The following is a 25,296-nucleotide window of genomic DNA, read 5'->3' as shown; positions in this document are numbered from 1 at the left end:
CCCACGTGCGGCTTCCGGCCCGCGCCGGGTGCGCCGCGCTGAGCGCTCCGGGCGGAAACACGGAGCGGCATGGCGGCGGGTCGGGGGGCGGCGGCGCTGCGGCGGGCATGGAGGGAGCGGCGGGCGGCGCTGCTGGAGCCCCGCTACACCCCGCTGGTGGCCGCCTGCCTCTGCCTGGCCGAGGGCGGTGTCAACCTCTGGGTCATCCGCAGGGTGCCCTGTGAGTGCCGCGGCCCAGCCCGGCCCAGCGCGGCGCTGCCCCCGCGGGGGTGGCGGGGCCAGTCCGGGACAGCGCGGGGCGGTGCGGGAGCAGTGACAGTGACAGCTCGGCCCCGCGGGGGCGGCGAGGGGGGGCTGGCCTGGGGCAGCGCGGAGGGCGGGAGGACAGGGCCGCTCCGGCCCCGGCGGGGGACAGCATCCCCCGACAGGGGGGCGGGCTGGGGCTCCTGGGTGGGACGGGGGGGGGATGCAGAGGCGGATTGCTGGGGTGGGATTGGAAGGGGCTGGATTGCTGGATTGCTGGATTGGAAGGGGCTGGGGTGGCCACAGGGGCGGGATGGGGGCCCTGTATGGGGCCAGAGGTTTTAGAAGGGATGGGGGGGGATGGAGGGATGGGATGGGGGTCCTGGAGGGGTCAGAGGGGGATGCAGGGTTGGGCTGGGGGTCCTGGATGGGATGAGACGGGATGGGATGGGAGGGATGCAGGATTGGGCTGGGAGTCCAGCAACACACACAGGGGTCGGTCAGCTTGGGGCCCTGGATGGGGCTGGGGCCTGGGGGGCAGAGCCTGGGCTGGCAGCGTGGCATGGAGGCACAGGGCCAGGCTGGCAGGTCGGGAGGTAGGTGAGCCCCCACACCCCCTGCAGTGCTCCTCGGCCCCCCTTGCCCCACCTGAACTCCCCCCCTCATCCCCACAGACACCGAGATCGACTGGAAGGCCTACATGCAGGAGGTGGAGGGTTTCGCCAACGGGACCCTGGACTACACCCAGCTGAAGGGTGACACAGGGCCGCTGGTGTGAGTGACAGGGACACCCAGCTCCCCGTGACCTGCAGCTCCCGGGAGGGCCCGCAGGGCCCGGCCCCTCACTCCTGTCTCCCCACAGTTACCCTGCCGGCTTCGTTTACATCTTCCTGGGCCTGTACCATGCTACGGGCCGCGGCTCCAACATCCGCCTGGCACAGTATCTCTTCGCTGCCCTCTACCTGCTCAACCTCCTGCTTGTCTTCCGCATCTACTGCCGAACCAACAAGGTACCCTGGGGCCAGGGCCTGTGCCGGCCGCCTCAGGGCCTGCCCTGCACTGCTGAGTCCTCACCCCAGCAACACGGGCAGGGGTCTCAGATTTGGAGGGGCTCAGTGACAGGCTGCTGACCCTTGTGTGTCTCTGCCCTCTGCAAGGTACCTCCGTACGTTTTCTTCTTCATGTGCTGTGCCTCGTACCGCATCCACTCCATCTTTGTACTGCGGCTCTTCAACGACCCCGTGGCCATGGCCATCCTCTTCCTCGCCATCAACCTCTTCCTGGAGGAGCACTGGTCCTGGGGCTGCCTCCTCTTCAGGTGAGGGGCTGGGGGCTGATCTCCATGCTGTGCTGGGGGCCTGAGCTAGCTGGGCCCTGGGGAGGAGGCTGTGCTGGGCTCGGAGGTTGCCTGGGCTCCCATGTGGGGTCCGCAGTGGTAACACAGCTTCCCACTCAGCCTGGCTGTGTCTGTGAAGATGAACATCCTACTCTTTGCACCTGGACTCCTCTTCCTCCTCCTGCAGCGCTTCGGTCTCCTGGGCTGTATCCCCAAGCTGTGCATCTGTGCCCTGCTCCAGGTGGGTCCCTGCTTGCAGTGGCTGCAGCAGCAAGAAATAGTGGGCTGCCTGCCTGTGTCACAGCATCCTGCCAGGCTGGAGAGCCATGGTTGGGTACAGTGGCACCAGCAGCTGTGCTGGCCCCACACAGCGAGCTGGGGGTTGATAAATAATCTAATTCACGGGGCTTTCGTCTTTGGCTGAGTGTCCCTGTCGCCCCACATGGCGCTGAGGAGGTGACAGGGTGACAGACCTGGCGTACGGCTGCTGCCATGGTGCTGGTGTGTCCCTGGCAGGTGGTTCTGGGGCTGCCCTTCCTCCTGGAGAACCCTATAGGGTACCTGACCCGCTCCTTTGACCTGGGCCGCCAGTTTCAGTTCAAATGGACGGTGAACTGGCGCTTCCTCCCAGAAGAGGTTTTCCAGAATCGGGCTTTCCATGCCGCACTGCTCCTGGCTCACCTGGCTGGCCTGGGGCTCTTTGCACTTCACCGGTGGCACAGGTGAGACCTGGGGTTCCCTTGGGTGCTGGTCCCTGCCAGCCCCCATAATACAGGATACAGATCCATGACTCACCTGCCCCCACAATGCTCCAGTCCTGGAGTTGCAGGCGGGAATGGGGGGGTGTTGCTGTTCTGTTTTGGGGAGCATGCTGCCCAGGCATCGTGGCTTACAGGGGAGGGTTGGGGTGGAAGAGACTTTCTAGCAGTTGAGATTGATGTTTGTGCTTCTCCCTCAGTTCCAAAGAAAGCATCCTGACTTTGCTGAAGGATCCTGCCAAAAGAAAACCCCCATCCCCTCCCTTGACGGTCAATGATATCCTTTGGCAGGGTGGGCAGCAAGGGCAGGGAGAAGGCAGGGAGGACCTTGGTCATACTCCAGGTCCTGCAGTGCTGCCAGGACCAGCCTGTCCTGGGGGAAGGAGCTGTGCTGGATGGCTGGGGAGCTGTTGTGGGATCACATCTCCAGCCTCCCATGTTTGCCTCCTTAATGCCAGTGCACAGATTGTCTTCATCCTCTTCTCCTCCAACTTCCTGGGTATCTGCTGCAGCCGCTCCCTGCACTACCAGTTTTACGTCTGGTACTTCCACACACTGCCCTACTTACTCTGGTGCACCCCAACCACCAAGCTCGCTCACATGCCCAAGTATGTGCTGCCAGGGAGGGGGAGCACCCAGCTGCTGGGGGTCTGGGAGCAAGGGGGACTCATATGTGTCCCCCATGCAGACCCCCAGCTTTTTCTGCTGCAGGGTGCTGCTCCTGGGTGTGATCGAGCTCTGCTGGAACACCTACCCCTCCACAGTCTGCAGCTCCCTCTCCCTCCACATCTGCCATGGACTCATCCTGCTCCAGCTCTGGTGTGGCACGGCCCCCATGCTGGTGTCACACACCCCCACATCGAGCAGGAAGCACACAGCCACATCCAAGAAAGCCCAGTGAGAGTGTGGAAGGCCAGACGGTGGGAACTGGCCTCTGGGACTGCCAATTCTGCCTGCTCTTTCCCCACTCGGCTCCCAGGCTGGCCACAGCCATCCCAGGAGAGCCATGAGCCCTTGAACTGTACAAAGGGGGGTGGTGTGGGGACCCCCAAAAGGCAGGACTTCCACAATAAAGGGGGCTTTTATGTGCCCTTCCCCAGCATCCTTGTGCTGTGACGGTGTCAGAACAGCAGTCCCTGGACCTGGCTCACCTGGGGGAAGGTAGAACAGCTGCTGGGGCCACGGGCACTCCCTTCCCAGCCCAGGGAGAGGGGTGCCCAGGGCAGGCAAGCAGCCTCTAGGGTGGGGTTAAAACACAGGATCTGCAGAACAGCTTTGCCTCAAGGTTTGAATTGCCTTGATGGAGCCCAGGGATCCCTCCAGGACAACTTTTCCTGTTCCCCTGTCTGCTCCCTGCCATGGTAGATGGCTGGGAAGGTGGTGACCCCCCCCAGGATTCTGATGAGCCCTGGTGTGGCCTGAATGGAGCCAACTACTCGCTGCCCGTAAGAGAGACGCCAGTGCAGGTGGCTTGGAGCCAGGTGTCTTTATTGGCCCCTCGGGCGGCTGTCAGACGTTGTTGGGGTTGTAGCACAGCATGTTCAGCTTGATGTTCTCGTCCCAGTGACGCAGCAGCAGGAACAAGTGCCTGGCTGCCCCTTTGAGGCAGCCCACGTCCACCCCCTCGGGCAGCTGCTGTGCCTGCAGCCACGCGTCCGCCTTGGCCGCCACCAGCTCCCACTCCTCAAAGAATCCAGCACAGCGATGCTCCAGCCATGCCAAGGCCACCGCTGTGGCCCAGCTGGCACTCTCCAGGTCCTCCAGCCCCATGTCTTGACAGCTCACACCAGCCTCGGAGGGGGCAGCTGAGTGGGGGCAGGTGTCGGACTCGGAGCCGTGCCCACTGTCCGCCTGCGCCCACACGGCTGCGCTGGGCACCTCGGAGCAAGTACTCTGGGATGGGGGCGAGCTGGGCTGTGGGTCTGTGGTGGGCTCCTCGCCCTCCTCGCCAGTGGGCCCTGCCTCAGGGCTGCTCCTGGCCCCTGGGGACACGGGGCTGAGGCTGGCACGGTGGGAGGCGTAGGGGGAGGCCCGGCGCAGGCGGTCCAGAGGGATCTGCACCACTTCGGAGAAGCTCTCGGTGAGCTGGAATGGCCCCCTGGCTTGTTGCAGCTGCACCTGCAAGGGGGAGGCAGGGCTGCAGGAGTGTCCTGGGGCACAGAGACAATCTAGTGCCCCCCAAAATGCCAGCCAAGATCCTCAGAGACATTCAAGGATGCAGCAGGGCTGAGCAGGCACCTACTAGGTTTGCATCTTCTGCTGTTGGTGCTGCTGGGCATAACCTGGGTGGCTTTGCTGGCACCCAGCAGGGAAGGTGCCCCCGGTGGGATGGGGATGAGGACTGGGATGAGGACAGGTATGGGGTCCTTACCAGTGGGAGGTAGTCATGGATCGCATGGTTGCTGGAGCGCTCGCTTTCCGGGCTGAGGCACTGTGGGCGCAGCACCAGGCTGGGACCCCTGCGCCTGCTCAGGCTAAACCTGTGGGGCAACAGGCAAGGTAACGGTGGGGGAAAATTCCAAAAGGGCAGCTGGACTCCAGCCTGCTGCAGGGAAGGGGCTGGAGCACCAAACCCCCCACTTATGCTGCAGGAGCTGGCAGAGGACATTGGACCAGCAGCACTCAAAAAGTGGTACTGTTCCCCTCTCCCCACAACATGCCAGTTTTTGGTCCCTTGCGTCCCTCCCATCCCACAGTGTCACCTGGAGCCAGCGATGCTCTCTGTGGATTTCTGGGAGCCCATGGAGGCGGTGGAGGGGCTGGATGGAGGCCCTGCAAGGGGGAAAAGCTGAGCACAGGGGGAATGTTATGCACCCAGAGGTGTGTCCCACTCCCCACCACCCGGGACGCTGGCTCAGCCCATGTGCCCAGGGCGGTGACAGCACAGTGGATGCTCCAGCTCTCAGCTGCCAGCAGCAGGATGTCAGATTGCCCCCTGTGTCCCCCCCTCATCCAGCCCTTGATCCCCTCCAGCCTGGACACACCGTTTGAGCAGTTCCGCTTTTCCCAGCCGTAGGTGGGGGAGGAGATGCTGGCTGGAGTCCTGGGGGTCTCGTCTCGCTCTGCAAAAGAGCAAAGTCCTGAGGGGCCCTGGGCTCCAGGGAGCCTCATCACTCACAGCTGCTGCCAGGGACTGCTATGCTGTCCCCCCATGTCTCTCTCCCCATTGTGGGGCAGATGCCTCTTTCCAGGCTCCACAGCACTCCAGGCAGGACCAGCCCCATGCAACCACCAGCTGAGGATCCCCAGGGACCCCTGTGCAGGTCCCTGGGAAGCATAAGCTGAATAAAGGCCTGAGTTGGTACCTGCAGTGCCAGGGGCCTCATCCTGCTCTTCTGCATCCTGCCGCTGGCCCTGCCCCGCTGAGGAGCTGCGGTAGTGCCAGCTCCCTGCTGCAGCAGCTCGTGTCCGGTTGGCTGAGCCAGCTGCAAGGGATGATGCCACCTCAACCCTCTGTCCCTTCACTGCCCCCTCCCCATCCTGCCAGACCCTTGTCCGTACCTGTGCCCCACACCTCAGGGGCTGCAGGCAGTGCTGCCTGGGTGGCACCGTCCACAGGCACCAGGCGGGTGTAGAGGGAAGGCACGTTGCAGGCTTTGCTGGTTTGCACGGCTTTCAGGCGAAACCTGCGGGCGAAACCTAACCAGAGCAAGATGTTTAGGGAGAGGGAAATGCCAGGGCTGCACTGAGGGGGGACGCGCACTGGCACCCACCCTGCTCCAGCTCAGCTTCCCGCTGTGCCGCGCTCTCATTGTCCCGGATGACGGAGCGCGCTGCCAAGCGGTGCACTGGCTTGTCCCAGGCCTTGCCCCCCCGGCGCGGTGGGTCCTCCCTGCCCAGCCCCTCTCGGGGCTGCAGCAGTGACTCCAGTGAGGCTGTCACTTCCCAGGACACAGGCTTGCCGGCTCGCAGTCCGTGGATCACCACCTGGCAGCGCAGGGGCAGGCTGGCATCACCCAGGCTGGGCTGCCTCGGCTCAGGCACTGGTGAGGTGCTGAAGAGGTAGGAGGGCTCCACCAGCATGTCCCAGTCCAGGGGTGTGGGTGAGAGGAGGTTATCTGGGCAACGGCAAGATGTGGGATCAGCAAGGCAGGAGCACCCGACTCTCTCCCCACTGCCCTTGTCCCCAGAGGCAGCACACACTTGACTCCACTGCATTGGGCTGCGTTTGCTGTGCCTGGGGTCCCAGCTCATCCAGCCGCCCCTCCAGGGACTGGTTCCTCTTCTGTGACACCTTCTCCAGGGCCCGGCACAGCTGGTGGGTGTCCAGCTCTCCGTGTGGTGTGGAAAAGCTGCGTCCAGCCAGGGCGGCACGTGCCAGCACCTTCTTCTGTCGCGCCAGCTCCTCCGTGCTCAGGGCCACCGTCACCTGTGGTGGGGACAAGGCTGTTGTCAAGCCTGGTAAAGGTGCTGGCACAAAGCCCAGATTGCACTGAGCCATGAGGTGGCATCTGCACCCCTCTGGCTGCTGGCTGGAGCCACTGGCTGTTGCCAGCCCCACCACTCTGCAGGCTGGCACCAGCAGCCTCCCAGGATGCTCGCCTGACTCCATACATATGGGAAGCACCCAGACAGGAGTTTGCAAACATCCCTGGGGACTGACTCAGGCTGACGCTGGAGTTGCCAGGAATTTGTGTGTGTGCAGGAAGCGGGGTTAGCCAGGATGCTCAGGCTAGGTGGTGTTGCACTGGGATGCAGTCCCCAGTGCAGAGTCATGTCCCCACACTGAGATGCTTCCCCTAAAAGCCATGCCAGGGCAGTGGCACCCAAGCCACCTCTTGCCCAGGCAGCAGGGAGCCGGGGAGGATCATTTACGCTGCAGGGAAATCACTTACGCTTGACATTTCAGCTCAAAGGTCACCAGCTGTGCTGCTGTTCGACAGGAGCAGGTTACCTAACCCATGCCACGGGAAGGAGCATGTCCTGGGGCTGGGGGACAGCTGGCCTCACCCGGCCTCGGGGCCATCATCACCGGGGCAACTGCCTCTCCCCATCCCAGGGACCCAGCTGGGTTTTAAACCCAGGTATGAAGCAGCAGGAATGTGGCCCATCGCTAATGAAGCATCTGGCAGCATTTGCTGAGAGCTGAAGGAGCCAGGCAGGAGCTCAGCCAGCCGGCCCCTCCTCTCAGCAGATTTGTTACCTGATGCTGGCCCAGCTATTTTCGCTTGGTTTCTGTAGCATCAAGGAGGCACTGAGCTGGCTCAGTGGTCTGTTAGACACCCAGATGACTACTGGCCAGGGACACTGGGGGATCAGCTGCTTGGTGCCCAGCTGTCCCACTCCAGCAGTGAAAACCACCCAAAGAACCTCCTCATGGCACCCATGGCTGATCCTTGCTTAAAATCCAGGCTATAGCACTCTGGTTCCCAGCCCAGCAGCCATGTGCCTGGGCAAGGCAGGGCAGCAAGACCCCAGCTAAGTCAGGAACAACCCCCACACCTGTGAGCCCCTGCACCCCACTGGCATCCTTACCTTGGTGCCTGCCGGGGCGGAGGGCAGTGGGGCAGATTTGGTGGAGGATTCACAGAGGGACAGGCTCTTCTGGCCCTGCTGGGAGGTGACATCCGCACCAGGGGCCGAGGAGCCCCCCTCGGGGGCTACATCCCGAGAGCCAGTGGACTCGCTGCTGGTGGAGCTGCGGGAGAGCAGCCCCCGGCTGTGGTCAGTGCTGACAGAGCAGTGTGTCAGGACATACTGCTCCTGGATGTAGGAGGGTTGGTAAATCCGCTTCCAGATGTCTCCCCCTGATATGGGATCCATACCTGCCCGATGAGCAGACAGCCTGTCAGCCCATAGCTCCCATGTGTGCCCCCCGCCCTGGCCCTGGCCCCCACTCACTTCGCTCTGACACCTCTGTACTCCCAGCGAAAAGCTCCAGGGAGGCATCCCCAGATCCTGGGTTGCTCCGGGGTGGCTGGCGGCTCTCCCCAGGACTGGGCACCTCCTCCTGGGAGGGAAAGGCTGAGCCCCGGGAGCCCTGGCAAGCCCCTTCCCGGCCCTAAGGGAAAAAGGGCACCACCATCAGCCCCCGGCCTGGGGAGAAGCCAGCAGCACCGGGAGCATGCCATGCTCCACGCGCCAGGGTGGTGCCAGTCGTACCGGAGGGTGCCTGTTGCCAAAGCGGGCGATGCTGTAGAGGACGCAGTAGCTGATGAGGCGGTCGCCGGGGTAGAGGGCGGGGAGCTCAGTGGGGGAGAGCAGAGCCTCCATGCTGTCGGGGACGTACCAGTCGATGGTGATGTCGCTGACGGCCGGCTCGATCGCCTTCTTCAGGGACTTGATCAGCTGGGGTGGGGAGAGGACACAGTGTCAGACATGGCAGTGCCCCCCAGTGCCCCCTATTGCCCCTGCCCGGGCGTTACCTTGGGCTGCAGCCTCTCGGCCGGGTTCAGGAACTCAGCACGGCCCCGGCTCACCCTGGCCATGCCCTTCAGCAGCTGCCGGCATGCCCGCGGGCCCATGCCAAAGCTGAAGCACCTGCAGGAGAACCGAATAATGGAAAGCCATGGCCGGGCTGGTGCCAGGGACTGGCAAGCTCAGTGGTGAGCTCAGCAGCAGGGCTGGAAAGGAATGTCTGGTAGCCAGAGTGCCACCCTGGCTGCATGCTGGGCTCTGCCACCTGTGGGGAGAGCCGAGCCAGTGGGTTGAGGGATGTGATGGGTGAAGGACACCCTCGGGGCTGGTGGAGGTGAGACTTCAGGCTGCATAAGGAGAAATCGGTGGGAACAGCACAGGGGATATGGAGAACAACGTGACCTGCCGCAGTGCTGGTGCCGTACCTGACAGTGCTGGCCTGCCTGCGCACCAGCCGGAGGATTCTGCCTGCATTGCCCACCGCTGTGCCAGTGAAGAGGAAGAGCTGGCGGGGGTATCCATGGTGGAGGGGCTGTGCCAGCGCCCAGCCCAGGGCTGCCAGCAGGTTGGTGTTGCCGGGGTCTGCCCGCAGCCCACCAAGGTGCTCACAGGCACGGCGCAGAGTCTCCTGTCAGCACAGAGAGCCAGCCTCTCAGCAGTCCCACAGCTCCACAGCCCCCACCCCAAGGAGCTGGGACAGGGACAGAGACGGGTTGGTGGGGGGCTTTGCCTGGAGCACTCACGTTGCTGCAGAGGCGACTGGATGGGAAGAGTGGCTTGACATTGGCACCAAAGCCGGCAATGTTGAGCAGCGTCCCTGATGGGAGGCTCTTCAGGGCCACCAGCAAAGCCTCCTGGGGTAACATTGGGGACCAGGGAGTGTTGCTAAGGACCAGCCACCCAGAGAACATCCCTGGACCCATGGCTGTGCCTCACCTTGACCTTTTCAAGGTCTGGGCTGCCCATGGAGCTGCTGCAGTCGATGAGGAAGAGGATCTCACGGGTGACACTCTGCAGGTCCCCAGGGATGCCCTCCACCGCTGGGCAGAAGTTCAGCATCAGCACAGGGTTGGGGAAGATGTCTTTGTGGAAACGCCTCTGCACAAAAGCCACCTGCAAGCCAGGCAGGTCAGGAGCTTTCTCACACCACCTGGACCATGTCAGGGTCTTCCTCACCCACGTTCCAGTACCTCCCCCCTTCCTCCTCCTCCTTCCTGCTAGGCCAGCAATGTCACCTGTCTCTCGCCACTGCTGTCCTTCCTGGCAATCCGCACATAATCCCGGCGGCTCCGGATGTGTGCCTCGTACTCGGGGTATGTCATGGTGCCATCCTCAATCACCAGGTGAGGGTGGTGGGGCTCTGAGGGGCACAGGAGAATTTGGAGCCAGCCACAAGAGGCTGGGTGATACTCAGGATGGTTTTGGGGTGATGCCCCAAACCTGCCAAGGGCACCATCCCCTCTCACCACAAGGGTAGAGGATGATCTCCAGGTCACTATCGTAGCGGTGGGGCTCAGCCAGGGTGACGCAGGTGGTGGTGGCAGAACTGGCCCAGGGATCCGCATCAGCTCTCAGGGCATGGGATGGGCTCTCCAGCCCTGCGGAGAGAGCAATGCAGCAGGCAGCCCCTCACATACCCCCTCCTCGACCCCCTCACCTGCCACACTCCACAGCAGTGGCTACTCCCTGCCAAATCTAATGGGATTAACTGGGCAAACAGCCAGGAGCACATCCCCATCATCTCCTCCTCGCCCATCCTCTCCCTTATCCATCACGTCTCCCTGGGTCACAGGAGGCTGTTGACCTAAAGCCGCTCAAACACACAGGCAGGGTGACTTTGAGGGGTCCCAGACCCAAGGGTGGGGGAAAGGGCTTCTTCACCTGTAGGGAGTGCAAGAAGATGCCTGGGGACAGGGGCTCACATCCTCCTAGAAGCATGAAGGGACCAGGGGACACCACACACATTTTGAAGAGGTTTTACGCAACCACCTGATACCACCCAAGCTGCCCTTGCTACCTGCCAGCAAGCAGGGGCCCTTCACCAGCAGCTCGAAGGCAAACTCATAAGGAAAAGGGTTGTAGGGTCGTCCCCGAAAGACATCCATGCTCTCCACGGGTGCCTTGGTGGGTGTCTGGCTCCGGGCACCTGGCCCCCCGAAACAGCTGGTGGGGCTGCAAGGGGAGAGCAGGTGATGGCTCCCGCCCTCTCTCCCACTTGCCCAGCATTTGCATCCCACCCCCCGGGATGGCGGAGACTGAGGAAGCCATGAAAATCACCATAGGGCCAACCTGTCGTCACACAAGCTTGCCGGCTCGCTCTCGGGGTCAGCGGGGACACGGGGTGTGAGGACGGGGGGCAGGAGGAGGCGCAGGGCCCCGTCCGGCAGCGTGGGCAGCTCCTGCGCTGTGCTCAGGGTGACAGCCAGGCTCTCCAATGGGCAGAGTGTGCCGGTGACGATGATGAAGGTGGAGCGCTCTGCATCTTCATCCAGGACAATGTGGCCTGGGCAGGGGAGGGATGGTGGCGGGGTCAGCAAGGCGTAGGGGGTTGTGAAGGAGGGCATTAATGGCCCTGACTGCTCTCAAAGGTGGCAGCAGGGCACAGGCATGTGGGCCATGCCAAAGGTGGGCAGAACCCTAGGAAAGGTGGAGGGAGGGGAAAGGAGGTGCTGACATTTCCAGCCTCAGACACCCCTCAGAAGGTGCTGGGGTGGCCTGGCAGGGGTCTCAGCCCCTCATATCCCCCCACACTTCACCCTGCCCATTCTGAGCCTGCTGGCCAGGAACACCCAACGGCATCACCCATGCCACAGCACTTACCGCTGGCACAGCGGCACGGCCGGCCGGGGCTGGGGCTGCACTGGAGGCAGCAGTCCTGCGCCCGGTGCCGGTTCTGGATCTGGAATGTCACCCGCCGGCTGCCCATCGCTGCTTCAAAGCTGGCCACCACCTCTGACTCCTCCAGCGGGTAGATGAAGACGCCTGCAGGCAGGAGAGAGCCCCGAGGCAGATCCCGGCATGGCTGTATCCGTGGCACGCAACAGCCCGTGACAGCCCTGCTGAGAACCTCTCTGACTTGCAAGGTGATTTAGATGCATGAGAACAAGGCACCATGCAGGAAGGACCCAGAGCCTCACTAACCCAGAGGGAGGATGAAATCCTGCTCTTTCTCAGTGATTGGAATGTTTTTGCTCAGTCTCACTCTCCTCTTGCCCACAGTGGGTAGCAGTGCCCCCACCTCTGCTGGCCTCCACCTTTGCTCCCCAAACTGAGCAAGGTTTGGGGGTTGGGACACAGGTGGGCTGGAGACAGGATGCTCTTCAGCATCATGGCTTTTAGAAGGCCGTGCAGGCAACCCAGGTCTCTGCCAGCCCTGATAGCCCCCTCTTACCTTCCACAGGCTCCTCGTGGGGGTTGGTGTACATGAGGTGAGCAGTGATGCTCAGGGTGTATCCGTTGGCACAAGCCTTCACCGTGGAGCTCTTCAGGGGTAGAGCCTCCCAGGAGGAGAGGGCATAGAGGCCTGGCATGGTCCCTCAGCGTGCAGCTGTGAGCAGAGGGGAGGCAGGGACTGGGTGCTGAGGGACGGGGTCTGCTGGAAGGGGCTTCTGTATGCAAGCCATTTCCATCTGCCCAGTCTGCAGGGGGGAGCAGGTCTCCAGCCCTCCCCCATCCCGGGGATGCTACTCTTCGCATCCACAAAACACATACACCTGGTCCAAGGTCTCTGCTCAGACTGGAGCCACAGGAGCCCACAGAGAGGGGAACAAAACTCCCGTGGGCAGTGGTTACACGCAAGCCCCAAGCCCTGGGAAACAAGGAAAGACTCGTAGATAATGGCCAGCCACACCCAGCCCATCTCTCAACCACCCCAGAGCAGCTCCAGAGCCTCCCCAGGTCATCTCTTTCAGTGGCTGGGAGAGGAACATCTGCTGCTCCCATCTCCATTCACCCCAGAGGTTACCAGGGAAATTTGTTTAAGAAAAAAACGACAAAAAAAACCCCAACCAAAATCAGAAGGGCGAGAAGCCCACAGTGTAACTAGGACAAAGACACGAGCAGTGTTTGCTGGGGGTTTAATAATTAACAACAAGGTCAGCGCTACACTGAAGAACAGCACAGTGGGGAAGGCACTGCAGGGCGGAGCCTGGCAAGTGGATGATCCTCGCCTCTGGGAGAGTAATGCTTTGCCCAGAAATGGATAACTCTGGTGTCCCACCCTTTGGGAGGAAGAGAGGCAGCTGAGGATGCCTTCCAGCCAGGGCACCAACCCACTCCACACCTTTCTTCCCCTTGGTAAAAATACCTAGGAGCAGCATCCCAAATAATTGTCTGGAGCTAACACAACTCTCTAACATCAGCCCACCCTATGCCATCAAATATTTGTATCAGCCTTAGCCCTGGCTGTGTGGATCTGTGCATAGTGTGCATGGAGTCTGCTGCAGACATGGGTCTGACTTCTGCTCTGTATCCCCTGCTTGCCCCAAGCACCTGTGACCCAACAGCAGCAAGGTTCCCCCCCAACACCATGTGCTGGTGCTCCAGCATGTAACATGCCTGGGGCAAGGACAAGGCCAGGTACAAGTAAGCCATCTGGTGCCCCCACTCCAGTGGCCTTCATCCTGGGAACAGCTCATAAGAGCATTGGTAATGGGAGGCTTGGGGTGCCCTCGGCACGCGGTCACAGAGTGCCTCTCAGAGAGCACTCTTGAAAGTGGAGCAGGGATACATCCTTGGAGGCAGCACCAGGACCAAGCCCACAGCCAGCACAAGGCAGGGAGCCTCACAGAAGTGTATTAGCAATGCGGCTGCATCCCAGAAAAATCAGTCCATTATGCCAGAGGAGAGACATTTACCTGCTCAACAGGCACTGCAGGGTTACGCTGGTAGATCCTGGCCACTCAACCACCCCCCAGCATCACCAATCCCCTACCCTGTGTGCAGGATGCTGCACACACTGCTGAGCCCCCCAGACTACTCTCCCAGAACACAAGGTTGCACAGGGTCCCTGCACAGCCTACTGTTCCCCCACGCTGACTGTGCCACAGCTGGGAACATCATCAGCTTGTTCCTGCCCTGACCACAGCACCCAGACAGGCTCTGGAGACCAGGACTCCCCTGACCCAGCCACATTGAGCTATTAAAGACATATTTCACCCCAAAGCCCTTCCATTTGTTCCCAAGGCACCCCGTTAGATGCTCAGCAACCTGCCCACTATTTGCCGTGCCGCCCATTAGCCAGGTCACTGCCAGCTTGTTTACCAGGGACTTACTGGAGAAGGTGTCCTGGCTGCTTTTTATCACTTCTCTTTACATTTACCCTCACAGAGTAAACAGGGCCCATCTGGCCCTGCCACGCTTCATGCTGGCTGCTCTAAGCCCCGTGGTAATGAATAAAACCAGACCCTATGGTCCTCACCCCACTCGCTTTGTCCTCTTTCCCCAGGCCAGCAAAATGTCCTCAGGTGCCAGCGTGACATCACCAACAAGTCCCCAGCCCTCTCCCCATCCCCAGCATGATTTCCAGTCCCTTAACAGCCCCCTCTTCTTCTTTCCTTCCCACCTGCTGCCCACATGAGCTGGTTTAATCAGCAGCATCCCCAGTACGGAGGGGCCACAGAAGGCATTGGGCAGCTCTTTAGCCGGCAGCTAAAAGTCATCTTTGAAGGAAAGGAGGTAACTCTTCCTTATGTCAGAATAATTCAGGCTTTCTCTTCTCACCCATGGACAGGCTGAGTTTTCCAGAGAGGCTGCTGCAGGGAGGCAGGCGCCTGAGTCCAGCTGACCCTCCTTAGCTGTCTGGTGAGTTGTTAGAGTTTCACCTGCTGCAGCAACAGCTACCTGCACCAGGGTTCAGGCTGGTCCCAGAGAAGGAAGGGGTCAGCGCCAGCATAGGCAAACCAAGCGGAAATTTCCACTGGTGACAGATACACAGGCAGGTACAAGAGGAAGGATGGAGGGAGAGGAGACCAAGCCTCTGCAACAATGCTTGGAGTGAGGAGGCATTGCTGCCCCTCCTCCTCGCCCACATTACCCCCTGCTTCCCTCACCTCCCCTCTCTGTGGGACATCCCACAGGGCACAAAGACATGAGAGCAGGATCCATCCCAGCTCCCAGAGCGTGGAGAAGATTATGGAGGCAGGAGGCGTGGTATAGACAGTGGTGGTGCTGCTGCTGCTGGCCTGTGCCCATGGGACATGCCACTTTGTGGAGACCAAAGAGGATTGAAGGGGAAAGGGATTCCCAGAAGGGGCAAAGGGCTGTCCCTAGACTGAGTCTCCAGCCTGTGGTACTGTCTGCTTTGTCTGCTGGGAAGTGGAAATAGAGAGCAGAGTCCACTGCACACGTGCATGCAAGCATGCACACACACCCTGGTTCTGACACCACATCCAGGACCACCACCACCAGGACCTGTGCTGCTGCTCTTGCCTCCCCAGAGCCACTAAAACCCCTGGAAAACCCCAGCCCCATGCCAGGGAACAGTAGTTACTTGTCCTCAACGTATCCTAACACAGACACCCCCCCTCAAAAAAATTTCAGAGTCCCATGGATTTCCCCTGATATGGGCACATCCCAGTTGGGCAGCCCCACAGAAGGGTCCCAGTGCTCCTTCACCATGAGACAGCTGTGGCATGGGCCAGGGACTGGTTGCAGATACCCTGGAGCATGTTCCCAGCATTTACTGGAGCCAGCCCTGCCCAATCCCTGCCAGATGGTGATTTCAGCACTTTTGTGGCCCTGCTGCCTCATCTCCCACCTCTCACCCCTTGTGCAAGCCGGGGCTGCACTGGCGGTGGGTGTGCGACCGTGGGACACCAAGGAATTGCAGGAGACGTGCAGGGTCCCAGGCCACCGTAGTCCCAGATTCCAACCCCCCCGGCCCTTACCTGGAGGAGGAGGAGAGGAGGAGGATGACACAGGGGCTGCAGGCTCGACTCAGAACCCACTGAGTCCCTGCCCTGTGCAGAGCCCTCTTCCCTGGGGATGGGTTTCCCTGCCCCTCTGGCTGGATGGCTGCAGTACCCGAGGGATGAGCGGTCCTTCCCCGCCTCTCCCTGCTGCAGGCTCCCTCTCTGGCACTGGCTCCTTCACCGCCCTCGCTCCATCCCTCACTCCCTGTGCCAGCAGCTGAGCTGCTCCAAGCCCAGCCTCATTAAAGAGACACACTCCCTGGTACCGCCGCCCGGGGGGGAGGTGGGGGGATGCTCTCACGGGGAACGCTGGGGGTCTCAGGGGATGGCCAACACCTCCAAAGAGTGACAGGGACCAGAGTCAACGGCTGTGGGCTGCTCTGCACCAACAGAATATCAATTTCCAGACAAACTTGGATGCTGGTGAGACCCCAGGTGATGCTACAGCATCAAAATCACAGAGTTTGGCTGAGTGGGACATGTAACCACACCCTGTGTGTGTCCCCCCCCCCAAACAAAGCACAGGGCAAAACAGCCCCCATCAGCCAGCTGAAGTCTCCAGTACAAATACCATGGGCCACAAGTGTCACAACCAGCTCCACTAGGAAAGGTGTCAGCTGCCCTGGGACCACCACAAAACAGCCAGGTGCAGGCAGGTGCTGCACATCCACCCCAAACCCAGATGCCCTGGGGTCCCACAAGGCTGTCCCCATTAGACTCCATGTACTGCAGTGAAATCCCAGCCCTGAGGAGCAGGAGAGAGGGGGAATTCAGGGACAGGCGAGCTTTTGGGTGACAAGTATGACAACAAACTCTCCTGGGGAGGGTGCAGACAGTCAGGAAGTCCAGGCAAAGTCAGGACATGTATGCTGGCAAGGAGATCTCATAGCCTGAGATGCACTGGGAATCCCTCCACACCACTGACAGACCTGTGTTCCCAAGCGGGACCAGAGAAATCCACCTGATTTGGGACTAATTCCTGCCCTGCCTCTCCCAGGCAGCTCCCTGTGCTATAGATAGGACTGTGCTGCTGCAGCTCTTTTTATAGAGCACACAGAGAGGAGTCCCCCACCCCACCCCCAAGCACTGCAGAACCCACCATTGCAGCCACGCCAAACCTGGAGTCAGTCCAGGCACAAACTGGGGCACAAAGCTCCAGCAGCACCACGAGGGGAGCAGTCCCTAGTCCTCGGTAGGTATTTTTGTATCTCACCTCTAAGCTGGCACATATGTCACTACAGCTTCAGTTTCTTGACACGAGTTTCACAGGTGATGGCAGGAACAACGGAGGGAAATCTTGGTGGAAGACATCCTTTGCAGCACATGAGACACACTCCCCCTTCTTAACCCCTTACCCTGAGATTCAATCAACAATTATCTGGCCATGAGGCACTCTGTGGTTCCCTAGGGTCCTTGCAAGAGCACTCTGAGCCATTCTCTCTCCCATGCGAGATGCCCTACGGCATGCTGCTTCCCCTCTCTGTGCTGCACAGAGAGCGAGCTGAAGTGTGCAGCTGCTCCCCTTCCCTCTCATTTACAAGAGAAGGATGCTAACCCATGTATTATCACCCCCATGACAGCTGCCAGCTCTGGGAACCGCTGGAGGCCCCGCACGCACCACAGCACATCTTCACAGCCTGCAGCGTGCACGAGACTCCCGCTCCCATCGTCATGGCAAGTGCTGAGCTGCTCCAGACCCACAAAAAACCCTGCAAGCTTTGATTTTTCCCTGAGATATCATTTCTAGGCCAAGCTGAGGCAAAGAGAAGTGTCCAAATGCGAGTGCTGGGTCAGTGCCACCAGCCAGGGTGATGGAGCTTGGCCAGCCCACCGCGTCAGACGTCGGTCTCGGCGTGACAGCAGGTGAATAACAACAGCACGCACAGCACTGGGGCACAGTTGAACCTCCCCAGCCCACTGGCGACCACAGCAGCCCCAGGGAGACATAGACAGGCTCCATCCCACTCTGTACAGTGCTCCCAGCAGTGTCAGGCATCAGGCGTGTGTGTCCCTGCTCTGCACTGTCACAGCTTCACTACAGTAGCTCATCACAGCCACAAATAGATCTGGAGAGCTCGGTGTTGCTTTTTGGCAGAATGCTGAGCTAAGGCATGTGTTAAACCCTTTAAACACAGGCCCAGCTTAGCCCAATGGCTCCATTCATCATCCTCACATCCCAGTGACCCCATACAGCCCAGTGATCCCACACAGCCCTCACCAGCAGCCACAGCACAGCCCAAGGGACCAGTCAGAGCCTGGGTATTTATCCCCAAATACCCCATACCTTGAACTGAATTATCACGCAGAGACGAGGCTGGCTGGAGGGGCACAAACCACAAAGCTCTTACAGATGCTCTCAGGTCCTGAGTCACTGATAGGTGTCACCGTGACTTTAGTGTGAGTTTAGTTATTTGGGGAATAACCCAAAACCCAAGGAGATACCAGCTGGTGACAGGCTGGCAGTGACCGTGCTGGACACAGCTGCAGCTTCTCAGACCCCACTGAGGGCTGCAAAGGGAGAGGGTTGGCCTGCAGGGAGAGTGACAGGGGTGTCCTGTTTGGCTGCTCCCTAATCACCAAGAACTAAACAAGATCTTGAGGATGGGTAGCACAGAGGAGGAAGGGAATGCTAGGGATGTTTGTGGTCAAAATCAGGTGCACCTTGGCTTAACCTGTGTAATATCAGTCTGCCCAGTTGCAGGGAGTTACAGAGGGGCTGGAGGGAAAAAATGAAACAACACATCAGCAGAGATAGAGATGCTGGTGGAGACACCAGGGATCCTTGGGGAGAGGGGCTGGGAATACTGCCAGCACTTCTGCCTGCCCAAACTTAACTGAAGTCTCTGCAGGATGCTGGCGCAGGCAGATGGGGCTGGAAGCCCCTGTGGGGCTGGCTCTGACACAGAACCAGGACACGCACTGGTGTCTGCTGAGTTTCCTTTCCGCAGCCGGAAATAGCGGGGGCTCACAGCCTTGTGGGGGGGGGGGGGGCTTGGGGGATCGCGCAGCATCCAGCCCGCCGGGATCAGGGAGTGGCGCCAGGCTCGCTGCCGAAGAGGAAACTCCCCGGATTGGAGGAAAGCGACTCCCCGGATTTGAGGAAAGCGAAACTCCACGTGCCGCTGACGCCTTGCTTCTCTGCTTCCTCCACAGTGGCCGAACCCTCCGCGGGGCTGCGAGCAAAACTCTGCGGTCTCTGCGAGAGGACCCTCCTCACACGGCAGCACAGCCGGGCAGCGGGTGCCCGAGGGTGGGTATTGCTGCTCCACCTTCTCGCTGCCATCCTTCTCCCGAGGGTCTGCTCGCGGTAGGACGTGGCGGCTCAGATCTGCTTGGGCCATCGGGGCTCGGCGGGATCCCGTCAGGTCAGCTCGTCCCTTCGCAGTGGAGCCCGAGAGGCTCGGACCGCTCCCCACGGGCGGGGATGGGGTACGCGGGAGGCAGGCTCAGATCCCTGGCCACGAGTGGAGGCTGTCGGGGGCTTGTCCCTAGCCCGGAGCAAAATGTTGTTTAGGGGCCTGGGGGCGGTGGGAGCATGATGCGGGGGAAGGCAGAGGGGTGTCGGGCCGGGAGCGGAGCGGGCAGGTCCGGACATATCCCGCGGCGGGCATGGCCGTGCGGCTGCCTCCCTCTAGTGGGGACCAGGGGCTCGGCCGCCGGCTGCGCCGAGCACCGCACCTCCCTCCCTCCCGCCTCGGGCCGCCACCGCCCCCGCAGCACGTGGTGCGGGCGGGACGCGCTTCCGGAGCGGCGGCGGAGCCGTGAGAGAGGCGGCATCGGGTGAGGCGGATGGGAGAGTTCCGTGCCCCGGTCCCGGAGCGCGCGTGGGGCCCCCGGGACGGAGCCAGGCAGGCCCCCCACGCGTGTCCGGCACCCCTGCTGGCCGAGCGGATGGGCCCGCGGGGATCCCGCCCGGTCCCCGGGCAACCTCGGCGCCCGCGGGCATCGCTGCCGCATCCCCGCGGAGGTGGCTCCAGGGGATCCCGCTGTCCCCCCGCCCTATCCTTGGGGTGGCCAGGGCTGGGATGGGGGGAAGGGGGCTGAGAACAAGCAGCCCAGCTGGGCCAGCCGCCATTCCACCGTGGCACATTGGAGAAAGGGGTGGGTACAGCAGCTCTAGCAGGGACACAGCACCCTGGGGCAGGCGCAGGGAGGCGCAAGGAAAAGGAAATGGGTGCTTTGGGAACTTGCATTAAACTTTATTCCATGCCCACATTATAAGACTCTCTGACTCATAGCAATGGGAAGACCCAGGAAGGAGTCCGCTGGCACATCATCCCCTCGGGCGGCCACAACTGCCTCCAAAACTGCCCCTGCCGCACCACCACCTTCCACTTCGGCCACCCGGGCCAAGGCCACGACTGCAGGCAGCCGATCCCAGTGTGCTCCAGCTGCCAAGGCTACCACCCCCAGTCAGGGGCGGGGAAGAAAGGCAGATTCTGCTCAGCCAAGACCCACAGCATCCTGTGGAGCCCGAGGAGATGCTGGGGACCAGAGCAGAGCACCTCCCAGGAATTCCTCTACAACCCAGAGGAAGCCGTCTGATGCCAAAGCAGCTGCTGGTCTGGTCAGACCTGACCCGTGTCCGCAGAAGAAGCAGCCTGGGGCTGACCCGAGAAAAGCCTTGGACCGGTTCCTGCCTCCTGTGGAGAGCCAGGACATCCCACGGGTGGAGAAGGAGACACGGGGCCAGTGGAGCAACCCCAAGTGGTACGAGATGCGGGAGAACCGCATCACGGCCTCCGTGGCCTCCAAAATTGCCAACAGCAAGTTTGCCAACGGCAAGACAGATGAGGTGCCCCAGTCCTACCTGAAAGCTGTGGTGAACCCCGGCCCTGGGGTGCAGACCCCGGCCATGTCCTGGGGAATTCGCAATGAGAAGGCGGCCGTGCAGGCCTACGAGCAGAAGGCGAGGGCAGTGGGCAAGCCAGTGAAAGTGGAGGACTGTGGCCTCTTCATTCACCCAGACAAGAAGTGGCTTGCTGCCAGCCCAGATGGAGTCATCAAAGAGGAGAGTACGGGGAAGGACCTGGGGCTGCTGGAGGTTAAGTGTCCCTACAAGCACAGGAACAGGACAGTGCGCGAGGCCTGCAAGGACAAGGACTTCTGCCTGGAGGTGGATGGGGACTCCTACGCCCTGAAGAAGAATCATGGCTACTTCACCCAGGTCCAATGCCAGCTGGCGACATCCGGCTTCGAGCGGGCTGACTTTGTGGTGCACACCAAAAAGGAGACGGCCGTAGTCCCAGTCCAGTTTGATGCTGAGTTCTGGAGGAAGACAGAGCCCAAGCTGGAGAAGTTTTACTCGGAGGCAGTGGTTCCCCACCTGGAGCAGAAGGCAGGTGGCTCTGCCTGGGCTAAGGAGGAGTAGACCCCCTACCTCACCTAGAAGCTTGCTTGGCCACGTAAACCCAGTTTTGACCCCTAGCATAGAAATTACATCCTTGTTAGCTGCTGTTCCTGGACCATTCACAGCCTCAGGACTGAAATGTTGTACCAGCAGGACCCTGCTTGGTAAGGGTTCCCACAAACAGTGCCTTCTTCCTGCCCTAGGCAGGCCAGTGCTTGACCCCCAGAGCCTTCTTGTCCTGCCCCCCTCACTGCATCCCCCATCTAACCTAACAGCATGCCTGGTGGAAGCTGGCATACCTCTGGATCTTCAGGGAAAGCCAGTGATATGTCTGTGTTGGAATTAAATAAGCCTGGAATAGACTTATTTTGTGGAGAAAACTGGAACCATTAGCACCTCAATTGCTGTCAGGACTAAATCATAACTACACTCCAGAGTGGAGACAGAGGCGAGGTTTGTCAGAGCCCAAGAGCAAAACTCATCTAAACAGTGATGTGCCTTAAGCATCAGAGCAACAGAATGTGGACACCTTCCCTCCCTGAGCCATCGGACCTGCTGCTTCTGTGGAATGACCCATGACACTCCCCATGAGATGGCTGCAGCCTCTGGACCAAGGTTCCCATTGAAGAAGGTTATCCCCCAAGCCATGCACCTCCTGAGGACCTTTCTGTAGAGCCATCCCTGTGCACCTATGCAACAGTGTGGGGAGGTGGTTGTCACTGTTAAATAAAAGATGCACTGGCATGGTTGTTCCCTGTGATTTTTCCAGCTTGGGATTTCCCAGGGGGGGGTGGTGGAGTGGGGCTGAGTGGGACCCCCACACCAGGTCTCCTCCCAGCCACAGCAGAAAGGAAGAAGGGGAGCACTCGGGTCCTGGAGGGACATGAGACCCAAGGTCACCAAACTATGCCAAGGCCACCACTGTTATGGCAAAAGTATTTATTATATACATAAGACTCCAGTCACACTCCACAGGGCAAGGACCAGAATTGCTATAATACAAAGTAACTATAATACAAAGTAACTATAATACAAATTAACTATAATACAAAGTAACTATAAAAACATAAAGCACTTTTGGGGCCCAGGCTTTCCACAGGAGGAGAGAGGCACAGGGACGAGTCTGGGGGCTGCTGTGTGACAGGGGGCTGTCCCACACCCTCCTCCCAGCTGTGGTCCCACAATAACCAGATGTGCAAGTAGGAAAGAACCCAGTTAAGAATTATAGTCATGGGGACTGGCAGGTGGGGGCTGAGCTCAGTGTCACCAGGACAGGAGTGGGGTCTGCATCCCCCAGGGAAAGTGCAGAAGGCACGTGGGCAGGGCTCTTTGGAGGGGCTGTGAGGAGGAGGTGGGATCCAACGGCTAGTGCATGTGGGGCCCCAGGAGATCACAAACACTAACACACCACCCATGGGGATCGTGGCTGGACCACCCTCCTCTCCCCCACACACCTCTGGGATAACTGAGCTCCGTGGCCAATGTGATCCTCAGGGAGGACACGTGTGGCAGCTTTCAGGAGTCAAAAGTGTGAGAGGGACAGTCCGGCCCTGTGTCCCAGCCCCTCCCCTGCCAGTGCATTGATTGTCTTCAGGTTAAAAAGGGGCCCACAGCCTTCCTGCTCTGCAGGAGCTTCAGTCAACGAGGCGCTTGCGGGGCACTGTCCGAGCTCGGTTCGAGCGGCGAATCTCCTGCTTGGCATCCCGGCATCGCTGGCAGATGAAAATGTCAGGCACATTGGATTTGCGGATCTTGGCACAAGAGAGATGGATCCAGGTAGCGCATTCATTACATTCGATCATGGGCCTCCCTGCAAAGGGCTTCATGCAGAAGCAAGTGATCAGATCCCAGGCATCGTCGTCTGGTCAGGGAGAGAGATACACTGGTCAGAAACCACACTACCACCTGCAGGTCTGGCTGTGGCCAGACTAGCCAGTTCCTCTAGTGTTAAATGGGACAGCCCACCACTCACCTTCTGCTTTGGTGTTGGGAACTTCTGCAAATTCCACTGCTAAAGTTGCAAAAGGAGGGAAAAAAGAGGAAAAAAAAAGGAAGACCAGATGAGCAAGGCAACCCTACACCCCATTTCAGACCCACTTCAGGTCTGCACCACCCACTCTGCACAATAGAGCTGCCAAAGGGCAGGTCAGCTCCCTGCCCTCTGCTCTTCAGTCCCCCCCAGGTCCCAAAGGTACTCCCCTTGCTGGGAGAGGCTTGGGCCATCAACAAGCCCTCCCTGTGGCCAGCATGAGTGGCTCCAGCTGAGGGAGGGACAATGCTTGGCACTGTTTACAGCACAACGGGGCCCTCTGCACTCCCTTTGACACTCACCACTGAGCTGGGAGGTCCCTCTGTTTGTGTCTTCCCCTTTGCTTTGGTCCAAGGTATTACAGGAACTGGGGCTTTTCCTCCCTCCAGAGAAGGGGTCGTGCTCCTTTAGCTGAGGATCTTCTCCTGCTGGCTTCTCGGTCCCTTGCTCTCCGTACATCCAGTCTTTCTCCTCCTTCATCGGCTCCTCCAGGAGGGAGTTGGGCTGAGGGTCCCCAGACAAGTTGGGGGAAGGCTCCAATAGCTCCTCTTTCACAGGAGACAGCTGTCCTGCCAGTGCAGCCAGCTGTTTCACCCCATCCTGCTCTGCCCCAAAGTCCTTCCAAGCACTCAGTGGCACCCTCTTCTTCACCTCCTGCTCCAGAATGCGTTTCTTTGCTGGTGGTTTCTTCCGTTTGATTTGCTGGGGCCGGACATTGTAGAAGCCAGTGGAAAAGACAGGGCTGCTCATAAGCAGGCCATTGTCCACAACTCCCCTGGCCACAGCATTCCTGCTCTTCCTACTGTCCATTGGGATGTGGCAGTCAGAAGAGTGAGATGAGGTCGAGCTATCACTGTCCTGAGTGCTCCCTGTGCTGTTCTGGGGACTCATACTGCCTCCATGGGTCCAGGGCACATACTACAAGAGGGGAAGATGCAGGATTAGCATGGGAGACTGCAGCACAGACATTCAGGGTAAAGAGAGGGAGGCTGGGGCTGGAGGATGACTGTCCAGACGTGTCTATCCAAACTTCAAGGCCAGGTTGGATGGGCCCCTTGGCAACATGATTTAGTGACTGGGACCCCTGCCCACGGTGAGGAGTTGGAACTAGATGATCTCTACAGTCCCTTCAAACCCAAACCATTCTATAATTCTTTATGATTAAGAGCTGGGTCTCCACATGGCAAGGAATCCAGGGGAACCAGTATCTTTGTAGAGGAATACCCTGCAAGCCCACTTACCTCTTCAGGGTAGGGGATGTAGCCTGCATAAGCCAGAACGAAGGTGCAGAACTGGTTGAAATCCTCCACAGTTCTCCGTCGTTTCTGAAGCGGCTGCAACAAACACCACGAGTGGATTAAACTCCAAGGATATCCCAACCTGAGCCAATACCACAGCTGGTGCCGGCAGCAGCCATGGACTGCCCGGCAGTTTTACAAGCACAAAATATCGAGGTTACTCAAACATCCATCTTTCTCGTAACCAATCCTCACATCATCTGCCGAGGCAGATGCAGCCCTTCCCCTTAAACCCGGATCGCGAAAGGGGGGGGAGCCGGCGGGATGGACACACACGACGACACCGTGACGACATGCCGGGACACCCAGAGCCCGGCAGCCGCCGGCAGAGCCTGACTCAGAGCCTCGGGGCCCCGGTGCCGGGTTGTCCACCACCCACGGGCGGTGACTCCAGGCCGGGGGACTCTCCCGGGGCAGCGGCCGGTGCTCTCAGGGCTCGGTCCCGCGGGGGAAGCGGCGGGAGGGGCGGGCGCCGGCGGCAGCACCGGCGCCCCCCGGGACAACCGCGCACCCCGGCGGCCCCGGGGGGAGCCGGAGCCGGTCCGCAGCGCTCGCCCCGCGGCGGCGGCCGGCGATGGGAGGGGGTGTCGGAGGCGGCCCCCCCGCGCCGCCCGTCCCCGCGCCGGGCACCTGATGGCTCCCAAGATGGCGCCGCGCTGCCGGTCCTGCCCCGGCCGACCGGCCTGGGGGGGACCCCGCCCCCCGCACGGACCCCCTGAACCCGCGGCACCCGCGCCGCCACGGGACCCCCACACCCCCGCACCGGTGCGCAGCACCCCCGCTCCCCTTCGCACACACACGCGCGCACCCCGGCACCCCCGCAGCTCCCAGCACAGCCGGCCACACCGCCGCCCATCCACGGGGATCCCGAGTGCCGCCGCCGCGCCCCCCCGGGCAGCATCCCCCGCCCGTGCCCACAGCCGCCCCCCGAGGGCTCCTCTCCCACGCACAGCCCCCGCGGGCACACACGGAGCCGCCCCCCCCCCCCCCCCCCCCCCCCCCCCCCCCCCCCCC

At 60.7% G+C, this 25,296-nt stretch overlaps 4 protein-coding genes across 8 annotated transcripts in view; 2 read left to right on the top strand and 2 right to left on the bottom strand.

The window, feature by feature from the left end:
• Positions 1 to 54: 54 nt before the first annotated feature.
• Positions 55 to 3,437, top strand: ALG3 (ALG3, alpha-1,3- mannosyltransferase). 2 transcript variants are annotated; one of them, XM_027685653.1, is made up of 9 exons: positions 55 to 220; positions 918 to 1,017; positions 1,106 to 1,253; positions 1,401 to 1,561; positions 1,700 to 1,820; positions 2,096 to 2,301; positions 2,538 to 2,614; positions 2,801 to 2,945; positions 3,049 to 3,437. In XM_027685653.1, the coding sequence occupies exons 1-9, from the start codon at positions 70 to 72 to the stop codon at positions 3,236 to 3,238; spliced, it is 1,299 nt and encodes a 432-aa protein (XP_027541454.1). In that variant the 5' UTR covers positions 55 to 69; the 3' UTR covers positions 3,239 to 3,437. The 2 variants fall into 2 exon arrangements, with proteins under 2 accessions (XP_027541454.1, XP_027541455.1); XM_027685654.1 differs by lacking the exon at positions 55 to 220 and adding an exon at positions 743 to 839.
• Positions 3,438 to 3,816: 379 nt separating this feature from the next.
• Positions 3,817 to 15,813, bottom strand: VWA5B2 (von Willebrand factor A domain containing 5B2). 3 transcript variants are annotated; one of them, XM_027685890.1, is made up of 22 exons: positions 15,718 to 15,813; positions 12,086 to 12,241; positions 11,515 to 11,676; positions 10,984 to 11,197; positions 10,712 to 10,866; positions 10,161 to 10,292; positions 9,930 to 10,054; positions 9,631 to 9,807; positions 9,438 to 9,548; positions 9,120 to 9,322; positions 8,703 to 8,817; positions 8,440 to 8,625; positions 8,179 to 8,338; positions 7,813 to 8,102; positions 6,481 to 6,706; positions 6,051 to 6,395; positions 5,839 to 5,976; positions 5,643 to 5,762; positions 5,322 to 5,399; positions 5,040 to 5,109; positions 4,709 to 4,817; positions 3,817 to 4,455 (listed from the first exon to the last, which is right to left on the bottom strand). In XM_027685890.1, exons 2-22 carry the CDS (start codon positions 12,222 to 12,224, stop codon positions 3,847 to 3,849), a joined length of 3,864 nt encoding a protein of 1,287 aa, XP_027541691.1. In that variant the 5' UTR covers positions 12,225 to 12,241; positions 15,718 to 15,813; the 3' UTR covers positions 3,817 to 3,846. The 3 variants fall into 3 exon arrangements, with proteins under 3 accessions (XP_027541691.1, XP_027541689.1, XP_027541692.1); XM_027685888.1 differs by lacking the exon at positions 15,718 to 15,813 and adding an exon at positions 13,001 to 13,149; XM_027685891.1 differs by lacking the exons at positions 3,817 to 4,455; positions 4,709 to 4,817; positions 15,718 to 15,813 and adding an exon at positions 13,001 to 13,149 and having other exon boundaries at positions 4,917 to 5,109.
• Positions 15,814 to 18,605: 2,792 nt separating this feature from the next.
• LOC113968894 lies at positions 18,606 to 21,703 on the top strand. 2 transcript variants are annotated; one of them, XM_027685879.1, is made up of 2 exons: positions 18,606 to 18,855; positions 19,822 to 21,703. In XM_027685879.1, exon 2 carries the CDS (start codon positions 19,846 to 19,848, stop codon positions 20,974 to 20,976), a length of 1,131 nt encoding a protein of 376 aa, XP_027541680.1. In that variant the 5' UTR covers positions 18,606 to 18,855; positions 19,822 to 19,845; the 3' UTR covers positions 20,977 to 21,703. The 2 variants fall into 2 exon arrangements, with proteins under 2 accessions (XP_027541680.1, XP_027541682.1); XM_027685881.1 differs by lacking the exon at positions 18,606 to 18,855 and adding an exon at positions 19,338 to 19,385.
• Positions 21,704 to 21,877: 174 nt separating this feature from the next.
• Positions 21,878 to 25,296, bottom strand: part of LOC113968740 (PHD finger protein 13-like) — a 4,440-nt gene continuing 1,021 nt past the window's right edge. Inside the window, exons 2-5 of the mRNA XM_027685566.1 lie at positions 24,226 to 24,318; positions 23,287 to 23,902; positions 22,928 to 22,966; positions 21,878 to 22,816 (exon numbers count right to left, since the gene is read on the bottom strand). Coding sequence (XP_027541367.1) covers positions 22,590 to 22,816; positions 22,928 to 22,966; positions 23,287 to 23,902; positions 24,226 to 24,318 — 975 coding nt within the window. The 3' untranslated portion in view covers positions 21,878 to 22,589. The remainder of the gene's footprint in view (positions 22,817 to 22,927; positions 22,967 to 23,286; positions 23,903 to 24,225; positions 24,319 to 25,296) is intronic.

The sequence above is a fragment of the Neopelma chrysocephalum genome, unplaced genomic scaffold (assembly GCF_003984885.1).
Source record: "Neopelma chrysocephalum unplaced genomic scaffold, ASM398488v2 Primary Assembly neopelma1_69, whole genome shotgun sequence".
Classification (NCBI taxonomy): Eukaryota; Metazoa; Chordata; class Aves; order Passeriformes; family Pipridae; genus Neopelma; species Neopelma chrysocephalum.
Note: the sequence above shows the minus strand (reverse complement) of the source record. Positions and strands in the feature narration are given on the sequence as shown.